Below are 11,364 nucleotides of genomic sequence, written 5' to 3' on the forward strand. Positions count from 1 at the left end.
GGACTCATAGAGTGACAACTTGGAAAACAACGACTTTGTGCCTGAGGATGCTCCGATTTTGGCAGCGTTTGGTGCTTTGTTCACCAACCACCCAGCATTGTCGACCTGCCTTTTCTTTCCAGCAAAAATTGTCCAACATGAAAAGCAAATTCAGCACGATGCCGCCGCATCCCTTACCTAACCGCTTAACCCCGAGGGTAAATTCGGAAGAAGCGGTTCCACATCAGTACCATTGTTTACCCAGAGTTCCATGGCGCTGACTCGGTTTGTAGTGCATGATCTCTGTAGCTTACACTAGTGGAAGATGGCTTAATCGGGATGAACTCGAACTAAGTTCTCGCCACATTGTTCTCGACTTCTCAGCGCTTGGTGATAAAGCTATCAGTCTATGCCCAAGAGCAACCAAGATCGTCAAATGTGAAAAGAGAGAAGGTGGATTCAATAGAGTCTTTCTTCTCACCATGGATACAGGTTCTTGTGTTGTGGCGAAATTACCGACCAGTATTGCCGGCCCACCAAGATTAATGAACAACTCTGAAGTTGCAACAATAACATATTGTGAGGCTGACCTACATGCCTCCTTCTTGGAGATGCGGTTGATATGTTCACTTATTGGCGTTGCTTCTGTAGTGCAATCCAAGATCTCACTTCCGATGCCGAGAATCTTAGACTGGAACGATGATCCATCAAATCCAATCGGCACAGTATATATCATCCAGGAGCATGCTGTGGGTGTTCAGCTGCACCAGGTGTGGCCCGAAATCAACTCGGAGCAACATATGCTATGCACCAAGATGCTTTCATTGGCGATAAGAGACATGGCATCCTTAGACTTCCCGGCCTATGGCAGTCTATACTTCTCAAATGGACCACTAGAGCCGAACGTGAAGGTTCCTTTCGAGCCGGGCTTCTGTATTGGTCCACACTGCAGTCCAGTTTTCTGGAATCGGAGTCCGGGGGAACTTGAACTTTATGGTGGTCCGAGTTCCAACTGTGGTCCTTGTCAGTTCACAATTCACTACCTCAATAAACAGTTCTAACGCGACAGATGCAAATTTACAGAAAGACCTCACAAGCTATGCTTTAGGCTTGGTAGAGACCGGTTTCTCTCGTTTACCGAAGACAGATCCTGTCAACCACGAATTACTCCCTCATCAAGGATCAGTTCAACATCACATCAGTCTTTTGAAAACAAGCTTAGAAGTGATGCAGAAGTTCGCTAAAGATACGTCTATTCAGGATGCCGCTACCCCAGCTCTTCTTCACCCTGATTTCCACAAAAGGAATGTCTATGTCTCAGCCGAAGACCCAACTATCATTCCTGGTGTGCTTGATTGGCAGTCAACAAGCATTGAGCCTGCGTTCATTTATGCCAATGAGACCCCTGATTTTGCTGCACTGGCGGAGGAGCCAGAGGGAAACACGCTCGAGAACGGAGTCGATAAGCACAGAGCTTCTGGCCATAACGAACAGGAATGGAAAGACGCATCAATCTGTTACCAGTCATACGATGTTTGCATGAAGGGCCTCGCTCCTAAGCTACGCCCCGCGAGGTTACTTGATCCGACCTTGTTTCGAGTTCTCCAATATTGCCATACGACGTGGAGGGACAGCGCCATGGCCATCCGCCAAGAGTTAATTGAGCTTTCAGCTCGCTGGACAGAACTGGGACTGCAAGGCTCATGCCCATTTTCTCCAACTGAAGAAGAACTCAGGGAGCACGCTCGAGACTATGAAGACTTTGAGACCATTCAAAAACTCAAACTATGGCTTAGAAACTCCCTCAATACAAATTCGGATGGCTGGGTTCTGAATGAATTATGGGATGCTGCGAGGGATGCCCATCGCGCGGCGTATGATGAATGGATCCAGACGGCCAGGGAATCTGAGTCTCGTGGTGATAGTCTGACGGTGGCAAAGGAGGACAAGTTATGGCCATTTGATGCTGGATAATGAACAGTAAAGCCAGTCAAGAAGTTCGCGTTCCTCCCGAGGTGCCTGTCTCCTGTCTCCTCGGCGTAAACTATTTGGGTCGGTTAACTGCTAAGGTTAAGTATTAATAATTAATGTCGGGTTTCCAAATTCATCCTATTTCTGGGCCGAGAAGTGGAAGCATCCCCCCGTCACAGCGAGGCACTGTGCAAGGTCTAAAGCCGTTGCCACAGAGATTTACTTTCCGCAAGTGATTACGGTTTTCCCTTTCTCAATGAAGGTAATATCTTACCCTAACGATATTAGAGACTAACTAATTAAGATAAAGATTTGGTTAGGCCTTGGAGATGTTGATGTCATCCTGTAAGTTCTTGAGGAATGAACTAGATCGCCTGGCTATGGAGAAGTTTTCCAGGAGCATACCTCCAGAAGACCTAGAGTGAGGCCATAGAAAGAAACGCCGAACTAGATCACGACTGTCCCCAATCTACCGGCACCGCAGCGACTTTCATGCATTGCTAGGAGAATGAGACTGTATCTAATGAGCGGACTCAACATTTTAGGGCCTCGGGAGAACTCCTGGTTGTAGGGCAATGAGGGACGGATCTTATGAGACATCGCACCCTCAATGTAGATCAGCTTGTCCGAGTGCAAGTGCTCTGAGGTAATCGAAGTAGTCTACGCCTTGTTTCAGGGACCGGGGTTCGGCGTACCGGGTGATTGTGCTCTGTGTTAGTGTGTATCCTTCAGACTCGTCGTGAAACATGACGTCTGAATGAGCCGAGAATGTTAGATCTTTCAGCTGCCATGCATAGATGTGACCATGTCTGGTATGTACTGTTCGGAAGTGTCCGTCTCTGAAGAGACGTGCTGTGTGTAGTCGGGATGTGAATGGATATGTTGTAGGAATATGTATACATAGACGATGGTACGGGGTGGTCCGAGAAAAAGACCTGTCGTGGACAAAAGTATAATGACTACAGATAGCCAGACGAAGAAATGATAGATCAAGCGTGCTACTGGAAGGTAGGACGGGAGAGAGTAGGGGGAAATCTAATTGAGGGCAATGCTCAGATGACCTTTTAGTAGTAATGGTGCCGTATTGTTGTGTGTGTGTGTGCCAGTTTGCTTTCTAACACCAACGTTGGGGCGACCATGTGTTTTCTTGACAGAGAGTGCCTCGCGATACCTAAAGAAAAGTATCTTGTTGTTGATTGAGGAAATTTTACTATTTTGAGAGAGACCAGGTGTAAAAAGGTATAGTAATTTGTAAAGGGTCGTTGCAGTGTAACTGCAGTTGGAAAATATCTGAGGATCATGGTTAAACATCTGGGGCCTGGGCTTCATGATGGAGCTAAGGAGGTGTAACTATGATTGTAGGCAAGGGGTAGAGTTAATAGTGTGTAGAAATTCGATGTAGAGAAATGTGGTGTATGTGAGAGAAATTTTCATCCTCGGGATTGGGATGACTACGATGTGTGTTGTGTTGTGTCTTCAAGAATATGAGGCATTCACATTTGGTGGAGACTACAGGCAATTTCTTTTTTTATCCTCGACCTTTGCCCGGTTCGGATCGTTGCGCCTCTTAATAATCGGTGTAGTTCTGTAGTAAAGAAGGGATACGATACGAGAATAGAAAGGAGTTGTGATTACTAAATTAGCAAACGCCTCTTATAACGGCTTTGGTTATATTGGGCGCCCAATATGCACAATACAATAGTGTCTCGGCGTAAGCCACCAATGCTGACGCCTCAAGATAGGGGCCGCCTAGCCCTACAGCCAGAAATTGTACCCTCGACTTATTGTTATTAGGAGTGATGATTGTTGAATATCCGGCAGGGCGGCTGCAGGCTCGCGCTCGGATCGCTGGTTCGTATAGAAACTTGAGATGGCACACATACGACCAAAAGCGGGAACCGGCTCATAAAGGTAGACAATGCATATAACCTTGAACTGCGGTTGCCCGCTGTAAGAGATATGTACTCCGTATTGATCGTCCTGAAATCTGGAGAAGCACACTGTAAAATACTCCGTCCTCGAATGTAGGCATTGCATTGTCCAATCAGGTCTTATCCGTGGGCTCACTGGTCGATCTGACTCCAACAGTTGCATGGGGATCGGCAGTTGTGCCGCCTTCTGTGGCAGGAGCTGCGGCGATCTCGCCCGACCGCACACCACCTCCAGTGGGCGATGTGGTCAACTCACTCACCTGGCGTTCTTTGTCCTTTGGTTAACCAGGTCCTGGTGGGTATGAAACATGACTAGTAAAAACTTTAAAGAAAAAACCACTCACCTAAGTCCCGGATGCGCTGTCGCAAAATTTGGTTCTCTCTCGCAAGCATTGTGGCTTCGGCCTGGTAGAACGCACCTTCGTCGCGGCTGCTCCGTCGTGCCGGGCTCTCAATGGTGCCCGCGATCCACTCTGGCCCCTCCGGCCCGCGGGGTGCATCGGACAGCGGTCGGAGACTAGGCGACGCCGCCTGGCTCGACGGCCGTGAGGGTCGGCGGCTGGACAGCGATGAGGGAAATTGAGTTGATGTTCGACTGCCGCTAGCCGAGACGGGTGGGATAGTAGGAAACGCAGAGCGGTCCGAATCGTCGATGGCCGTGCCCTGGGAACCCTGTTGTTGCTGCTGCTGCTGTAATTGCTGCAGCTGAGTTTGTTGGGTTCGGATCATATGCAAGAGTCGGTTCTGACCGGGATCCAGATTAGTTGTCATGTATCGACAAGGGGGTGGCAATTTTAACCGCCACGGAAATGATATGGTGTCAGTCGGGATCATACCACTTGGGCTTCTTGTTCCTGCTCCAGTTCTTGATGCAGCTCACCCAACGAGGGGGCACGTTGGTGATGCGGGTCCCCGGTCGCAATAATCGGGCTGCCTCCGAGGCTCGATGGGCTAGACGTCCGAAGCCCATGAGCACCTAGCGAGGAGCGGTGGTCGGACGGGGCCATGGAGTCTCCAGTCGGCTCATTATTATTCAGGTTAAAGTTGGCACCGGCAGCGGACCGGCGTCGCTCTGAGCCCGGCACGCCCGCACGAGAGCTGCGGGATGACCGACGAGGGACCTCCGGGGTATGGTGATGGCTGTTCTGATTATTATTGTTGTTGTTATTACTCATGGCGGCCGATGCAGGGGAGAACCCGGATGAAGAATGCTGCTGGCTGTCAGAAGAAGTGGGGAGATTCCGTACTTGACGCGGGGAGGCAGAAGAGGAACGCGACGGGGACAGCGAGTTGATATCGGGGCACATTTCTCCTCCAACAGGCCGATAAGAAGAAGGCGATCGAGGGAATAAAGATTCAAGCTATAGGCTTTTGCCTGAGAACAGAGTATCGACCGAGTTGTCAGGAACCAAGATACTGTCAATAATCGAAGTAACAGAAACAACGCTGATGCCAAAGTGGATGCAGTTGGAAAGGCGGAGTGCCCATGCGGCAGGCGGTCAAGCCCGTTTCGAACGGTAACGGGTCACGAGCCCGAGTCTAGGCCGAGACTGGAATAGGCAATCTGCCAATTAAATCCCGAAAACAGCCGGATGAAAGCGTCGATCATTTCAACCTTGGAGCCTGAATCAACCAAACTGTCATGCCTGGAGGCGTCCCACGTGATGCATTGGAATGTACATGAACCTTCTACAAATAAGGACTCAGAACCAGGTGTCCATGATGGATAAAGTTGTCCTGTGCAGAAGCCGAGTCTGATCAGCATCGCTCGTGCCGTGTCGGGCACTCTTCTATGAGAATTCTAGAAGCTGAGGGAACAATACAGTCGACGATTATACGAACATGTCGAGGCGACAAGGTTCATTTCTCGAACCGCTACGCAACTCTGTTTTCACTCATTAAAGCCGCAAACTTTCCTTCGGCCCTGCCCAGCCAGGGGAAGAGGACTAGCTCTTCCATGGGATCCCTTGGCATCCGGCCTTGGCTGACCGAACAGAGACCGCTTAATTGCCTTAGCTTGGATCGTAGCGCCCAGGTTACCCGGAATCCTTGGCTGGCTATGCTTGTTCTCACCGAAATCGTACCCATGACTAATGTGAATGGAAAACGATGTACGAATACTGCGCAGTACACCCTGAGTATACATGAAGTTGATCGGATGTCACGCGACTTTTATAAGCTGCATGTATAGTGACTACGCCGATCAGATTATTCTTCCAATGAGTGTATCTCAGATGCTACTTTGTGTCTATTCGCTGCATCGACGTATGTGGCGGTTGATACCGCCCGTCGTAACCTGGTGCTATGATGGTAACGTATGATGAGATAACCGCTCTGTGGCAATGATGATTACACAGTATAATGCTCGGTGCATTATTTGTTCGCTTACGGTATAATTACATAGTAAGTCACGCCTCAGGATCATCATCAGGATTATTCGTTATCCGTGCGGTGTTTATTTTGACTACCTGAGACGTTGCTTGGTACGTTGACTACTGGAACCCCACTATCCAAAAGATTTATGATTTAAGGGTAGAGAAGAGCGCCCGAGTAATGAAGAAACTGGACATACGATAGATTATAAAGGGACAAAGAAACTGGGGCGAAAATTTTCCATGACAGGCTTCGATATGGGTTTCTAGAATAATCCACTTCCATCATAGTTGCAGGTCAATATTACGCACATCAGGCAAACCATCTTCCATTTCCTTTGTCTCCTGTACGAGTAGACTTTTTTTTTTTTTTGGGCCCCGGGACGATGATCAACTTCCTCAGAGAGCAAAAATGTACTGGACGGAAGGCCGGAGAAAACCGATTGACGTCATTTCACGGTTACCCCGAATCCAAGAAACCCCCATGGGACAAGAGGAGAGGGAGAAAAAACTGGGCCCAATATGAGTGGACCTTCATTACAGGGAATGGCTCCATTTATTTTGCTCATTGCAATGTAATGAACAGGAAAATTGTCCCCATCAAATACGAGGAGTTACCAAATACCTTTTCATGGTTGCTTATCATCCCGATCCCCCAAATACATAAATTCGGTTTAATACCGACCGCCCATCGGGAAGCCACGCAACTCGTGGTTGCTGATGCCGACTCCCTTACATCGGGTCATGACCAACCCAACCCTAATCTCATGGATCACAACCTTGTCATCGCGATTTAGCAATGATCTCTTTCGGCTTACTTTAGAGTATCCTATAATTAAATCCCGCAGAATCTTAATCATGAAAATACTATGAGAAACGAGCGTTGCCGTTCGTATAGCCTGCATAAGTAATACTGTGTGTCTGATGTGGGACTCTCACAGTCCCGTGCCACTGTTCACTTGTTTCCCGAAGCGGGCATTCCTCGACTCCCCCGGCCCAAAACGCTTCCAGTAATGGTTGCTGGAGACCCCATTTGCGCTAAGGTGGAGGTACCGAAACCACCAGCCTCAGATTTTACCCTGTTGCGGGATGTTTTTTTTACCATACCCGTGGGGACGGTCGCTGTTGGCCGCCAGTCAGGTTAGTATGCGCCCATGATGTAGGGGGTATCCGCCTCCGACTAGTGCAATGTCCGGGGGAAGTCAGATCTCGCAGCTTGGACGACAGACTTCGGCCGGCGTGGCAAGTGGATGACATTGGAGTCCAAGTGGAATGCAGCCCGTCTTCCTGATTCGGTCCTGTTCTGCAACCATGGGCCAACCATAGTCAAGGAGGTTCTTCCTTGATGCATGACCCATGCGGTCGAGTTTCCCGTTGAAAGACGAATTTGGGGGATGAAATCAGTGGATGATCAATTTTCAATACATAAAGAGGGAAAAATTAAAATTAAAAAATTAAAATAAAATGGAACAGAAAAAGAGTGTTATGAGTAGAAGAAAAAGCACGCATTTCGTTTTCTTTCTCTCACCTGCATGGAATAAATTTCCTCACGAGAGATTATCTTCTCATTGGTCTCGTAGGTATAGAAAAAAAAGAAAAAAAGAAAATAAAAAAGGCAAGGATAGGTGGATGAACCCAACAGACAGTGCGAGGTACAAAGAATACTTTCTATCTGGTAGGTTTGGGTTGAGGTAGTATTTCCACTTGGTTCCTCAGGCCTGTTCAGTGTTCCCCATGCTTTCCCTTTCTGGGTGACTACCTGATTGAGCTGCATCTTTTCCTTTTCTGTCACTGCTTTTTCTCTCTCGGTGTTTTTCTTTTTTTTTTTTCCCTTTTTTATTTTTTCTATTTCTATATCCTCTCCTCCCCTCCCACCTTTTCATCTCCTCTTTCCTACTTCAACCTCCCCCTCCATTTTCATACGTCTATATAAGTTCTTATCTTCTTTCGTGGTACAGCTCTCCACTTACCTCCACTTCGAAACACTTGAACCTACATACACACCACTTAACACTGTATTGGGAAGATCGCTACTGCCTACTCTGTAAGTCTCACTTCTTCTATACATCTCCGGTTATCACTTTTATCTTCTGTGGACTCCCTCACTCGGTTTGAACTTCCATATCTCCAGGATACTACGTCTTTGCTCTCCCCCAGAGTTTCTAACCAACGATTCATAGGATCAAATATGGCCCCTCTTTCGGACCAGGCCATAAATCGGGACGAGAAGCTTCATGAGTCGGGAGCTTCTTCCTCGTCTCAGGCCGATGGAATATATGACCTCGGTGGAAAAGAGGCTGAGCTGCACAAACCCCAACTGGGTTTGGCCAATGACCCTGCGGCTGCTGGAACTACCTTCCATCAGCTGGAAAACACTGCCTTGGACGGGGGAAAGATCGAGTTAACAGAAGAAGACTGCTACGATCAGCTAGGCTACTCTTTCCCAAGCTGGAGAAAATGGATGATCATCTCAGTCATCTTTCTTGTCCAGGTTTCTATGAATTTTAACACCAGTTTGTATTCTAATGCGCTGGGGGGTATTTCGGAGGAATTTGGCGTGAGTATGCAGGCTGCTCGTTGTGGAGCGATGATCTTCCTTGTGCTCTATGCGTTTGGTTGCGAACTGTGGGCTCCGTGGAGTGAGGAACTGGGTCGCAAACCGATTCTCCAGGCGAGTTTGTTCTTGGTCAATATCTGGCAACTCCCGGTTGCACTCGCCCCAAATTTCGCCTCTATCATGGTTGGTCGTGCACTAGGTGGTCTCAGCTCCGCCGGAGGATCGGTCACGCTCGGTATGATTGCAGATCTGTGGGAAGCCGATGATCAGCAATACGCTGTAGCCTGTGTGGTCTTCTCCTCTGTCGGTGGATCGGTACTTGGACCAGTGGTGGGTGGCTTTGTTGAAGCATACCTGCCGTGGCGCTGGAACATCTGGATCCAGCTCATTTTTGGAGGATTTGTTCAAATTGCCCATTTCTTCCTCGTCCCCGAGACCCGGACTACGATTCTGATGGACCGGATTGCCAAGAAGAAGAGAGAGAGCGGCGAAAACCCTAACCTCTACGGACCTAACGAACTCATCCCCTACAGGGAGCGTTTCTCCATGAGGGAAATTTTGATCACCTGGGTCCGTCCATTCAAGATGTTCTTGACTGAGCCGATCGTCCTCTGCCTCTCTCTTTTGAGTGGGTTCAGTGATGCCCTGATCTTCATGTTCATTCAATCCTTCGGTCTCGTGTATGCGCAATGGAACTTCAGCACCGTGGCTTTGGGTCTCTCATTCCTTCCGATTCTCGTGGGTTATTTCATTGCATGGGCTTCCTTTGTCCCCGCGATCAGGAGAAACGTCTACGAACGGCGGATGAGGCCAGATGACGAGCATACCCAATACGAATCCCGACTCTGGTGGTTGTTGTATACTGCTCCCTGCCTGCCCATTGGTTTGATTGGCTTCGCATGGACCAGTCTGCCCCAGACGCACTGGATTGGAACTATGGTTTTCTCGGCGATCGTCGGTATTGCTAACTACAGTATCTACATGGCGACTATTGACTACATGGTCTGCGCATACGGTCCGTACTCGGCCTCTGCGACGGGTGGCAATGGATGGGCGAGAGACTTCCTCGCTGGTGTTCTTACCATCCCTGCTACTCCATTTTATCAGAGTAAGTGACTGACGAAAATTGACTGGAAATACAGCAAGCGCTAATTAAGAGTGTTCAGATATTGGCGGGAAATACCATCTGGAGTACGCATCGACGATTCTGTTCTGCATCTCATTCGTGCTTGTGATTGCGGTCTATGTGATCTATTGGTACGGACCGACATTGCGCAAGCGCTCGCCCTTCGCCCAGCAATTGTCTGATGCCCGCGTCGAAATGCAAACCCAAGGGCGCCGGCTTTCGAAGATCCCCTCTGGGTCCCGGGCGAACTCCTTTGCTCGGTCCCAGCAGAACTTGCGCATCCGTCAAAACCTTGGGAGCCGTCAGGGCAGCTACATTGGATCCCGCCCTGCTTCGCATGCCAACTCCCGGGTGAATTCCCGTGTCAACTCCCGCCGGAACAGTGTTAATCAATAGATGAGCACATCTCGACATCTCTACGACATTGGCCCGGGGCCGATCGAGTTGTATGATGACGATGTTACGGAAACGACTGACGAAGGTTACTTTCCGCCAATGACCGACATGCGGTGACCCTTGTCTTGGTTACGTCCAGGGTCCTTTTGTGGCTTGGCAGGGTAGCGGGTCTTCTCAAAAAAATACTTTATTCTCTTCTCTACTTCATGTTTCTCTGAGGTTCTTTTTTGGTTTCACATTCATGGGGGATTCTACTGGGGGTGCAGATGTATGTACGTTGGAGTATCACGAACGGGTACATCTGTGTTGCATAACGGGTGTTCAAGCTTGACGTGTGCGTCCGAGCGAACGTACGCCTGATTGCACGTCAATAGATTTTAATTTCTTGTTTAATCTTGTTATCTCCCAAGCCTCTGTTTCTTCCATTCTCTGTTCTTGTGTATGTATTGCATTTTGATTCCCAACCACGGTTTCTTCAATTGCTGCTTCCGGCGACGTGTCGAAGAGGCTGTAGCATAATACAAACTCAAATACTTAACTACCGGCTTTGCTTATCTAGATTCGTAGCGAACGTGATGACTGGGGTGCCACTGGCCGTTTCGTGTCAAGTCAATGTAACCCTCCGCGGGAAGTAGATACCATATCATCCACCCGAGCCAGCGTTATGCCGTGATACGGCATGTTATACAGGATGATCAGGATCCATTCCACATGTGTCCAGCGGGGTGAAGCGAGGGGGGATGTTGGTACCGATCTGTGGAGGCGGGGACCCCTTCAGCGCTCATCCTTAAAGCGTCCATCATGGCATGACTCCATGATCCTGCCGAATCGCCGCATCAGGGAACCGTTCGAATTGAGTTCCTTCTCGTATCCGGGCCCTCAACCCGACAACCCGCTATCTAAATCCCCACATCTCCCTTTCCAAACCAAACCAGGTACCACAGGGGGGGTCCGGTACTACCCCTCGGAACTCTATTCCTGACTCGCGTGTAGCCTCTGATCCTACCTAGATAAGCTTAAGGTTGTTTGTTG

The 11,364-nt window shown here is 48.9% G+C and overlaps 3 protein-coding genes across 3 annotated transcripts; 2 read left to right on the plus strand and 1 right to left on the minus strand.

Moving 5' to 3' along the window:
* Window positions 1-47: 47 nt before the first annotated feature.
* Window positions 48-1,953, plus strand: BDV37DRAFT_271277 (uncharacterized protein; the record flags this gene model as incomplete). Its single annotated transcript, XM_032084699.1, has 4 exons — window positions 48-197; window positions 273-558; window positions 631-1,002; window positions 1,067-1,953. The coding sequence occupies 4 exons, from the start codon at window positions 48-50 to the stop codon at window positions 1,951-1,953; spliced, it is 1,695 nt and encodes a 564-aa protein (XP_031941935.1).
* Window positions 1,954-3,994: 2,041 nt separating this feature from the next.
* BDV37DRAFT_282657 (uncharacterized protein) lies at window positions 3,995-5,056 on the minus strand (the record flags this gene model as incomplete). The annotated part of the gene is made up of 3 exons (XM_032087097.1): window positions 3,995-4,149; window positions 4,226-4,625; window positions 4,718-5,056. The coding sequence occupies 3 exons, from the start codon at window positions 5,054-5,056 to the stop codon at window positions 3,995-3,997; spliced, it is 894 nt and encodes a 297-aa protein (XP_031941936.1).
* Window positions 5,057-7,766: 2,710 nt separating this feature from the next.
* BDV37DRAFT_107991 (putative MFS multidrug transporter) lies at window positions 7,767-10,531 on the plus strand. Its single transcript, XM_032078302.1, has 4 exons — window positions 7,767-7,928; window positions 8,212-8,297; window positions 8,434-9,918; window positions 9,977-10,531. The coding sequence occupies exons 3-4, from the start codon at window positions 8,442-8,444 to the stop codon at window positions 10,330-10,332; spliced, it is 1,833 nt and encodes a 610-aa protein (XP_031941937.1). The 5' UTR covers window positions 7,767-7,928; window positions 8,212-8,297; window positions 8,434-8,441; the 3' UTR covers window positions 10,333-10,531.
* Window positions 10,532-11,364: the final 833 nt, after the last annotated feature.

This window comes from Aspergillus pseudonomiae (genome assembly GCF_009193645.1).
Source record: "Aspergillus pseudonomiae strain CBS 119388 unplaced genomic scaffold BDV37scaffold_29, whole genome shotgun sequence".
Classification (NCBI taxonomy): Eukaryota; Fungi; Ascomycota; class Eurotiomycetes; order Eurotiales; family Aspergillaceae; genus Aspergillus; species Aspergillus pseudonomiae.

Excerpts from the sequence above, each read along its gene's own strand:
- BDV37DRAFT_107991 (XM_032078302.1), top strand. The coding sequence starts at position 8,442 with ATGGCCCCTCTTTCGGACCAGGCCATAAATCGGGACGAGAAGCTTCAT. Across the intron at positions 9,919-9,976 it reads TGCTACTCCATTTTATCAGA|ATATTGGCGGGAAATACCAT; the intron begins GTAAGTGACTGA and ends AAGAGTGTTCAG.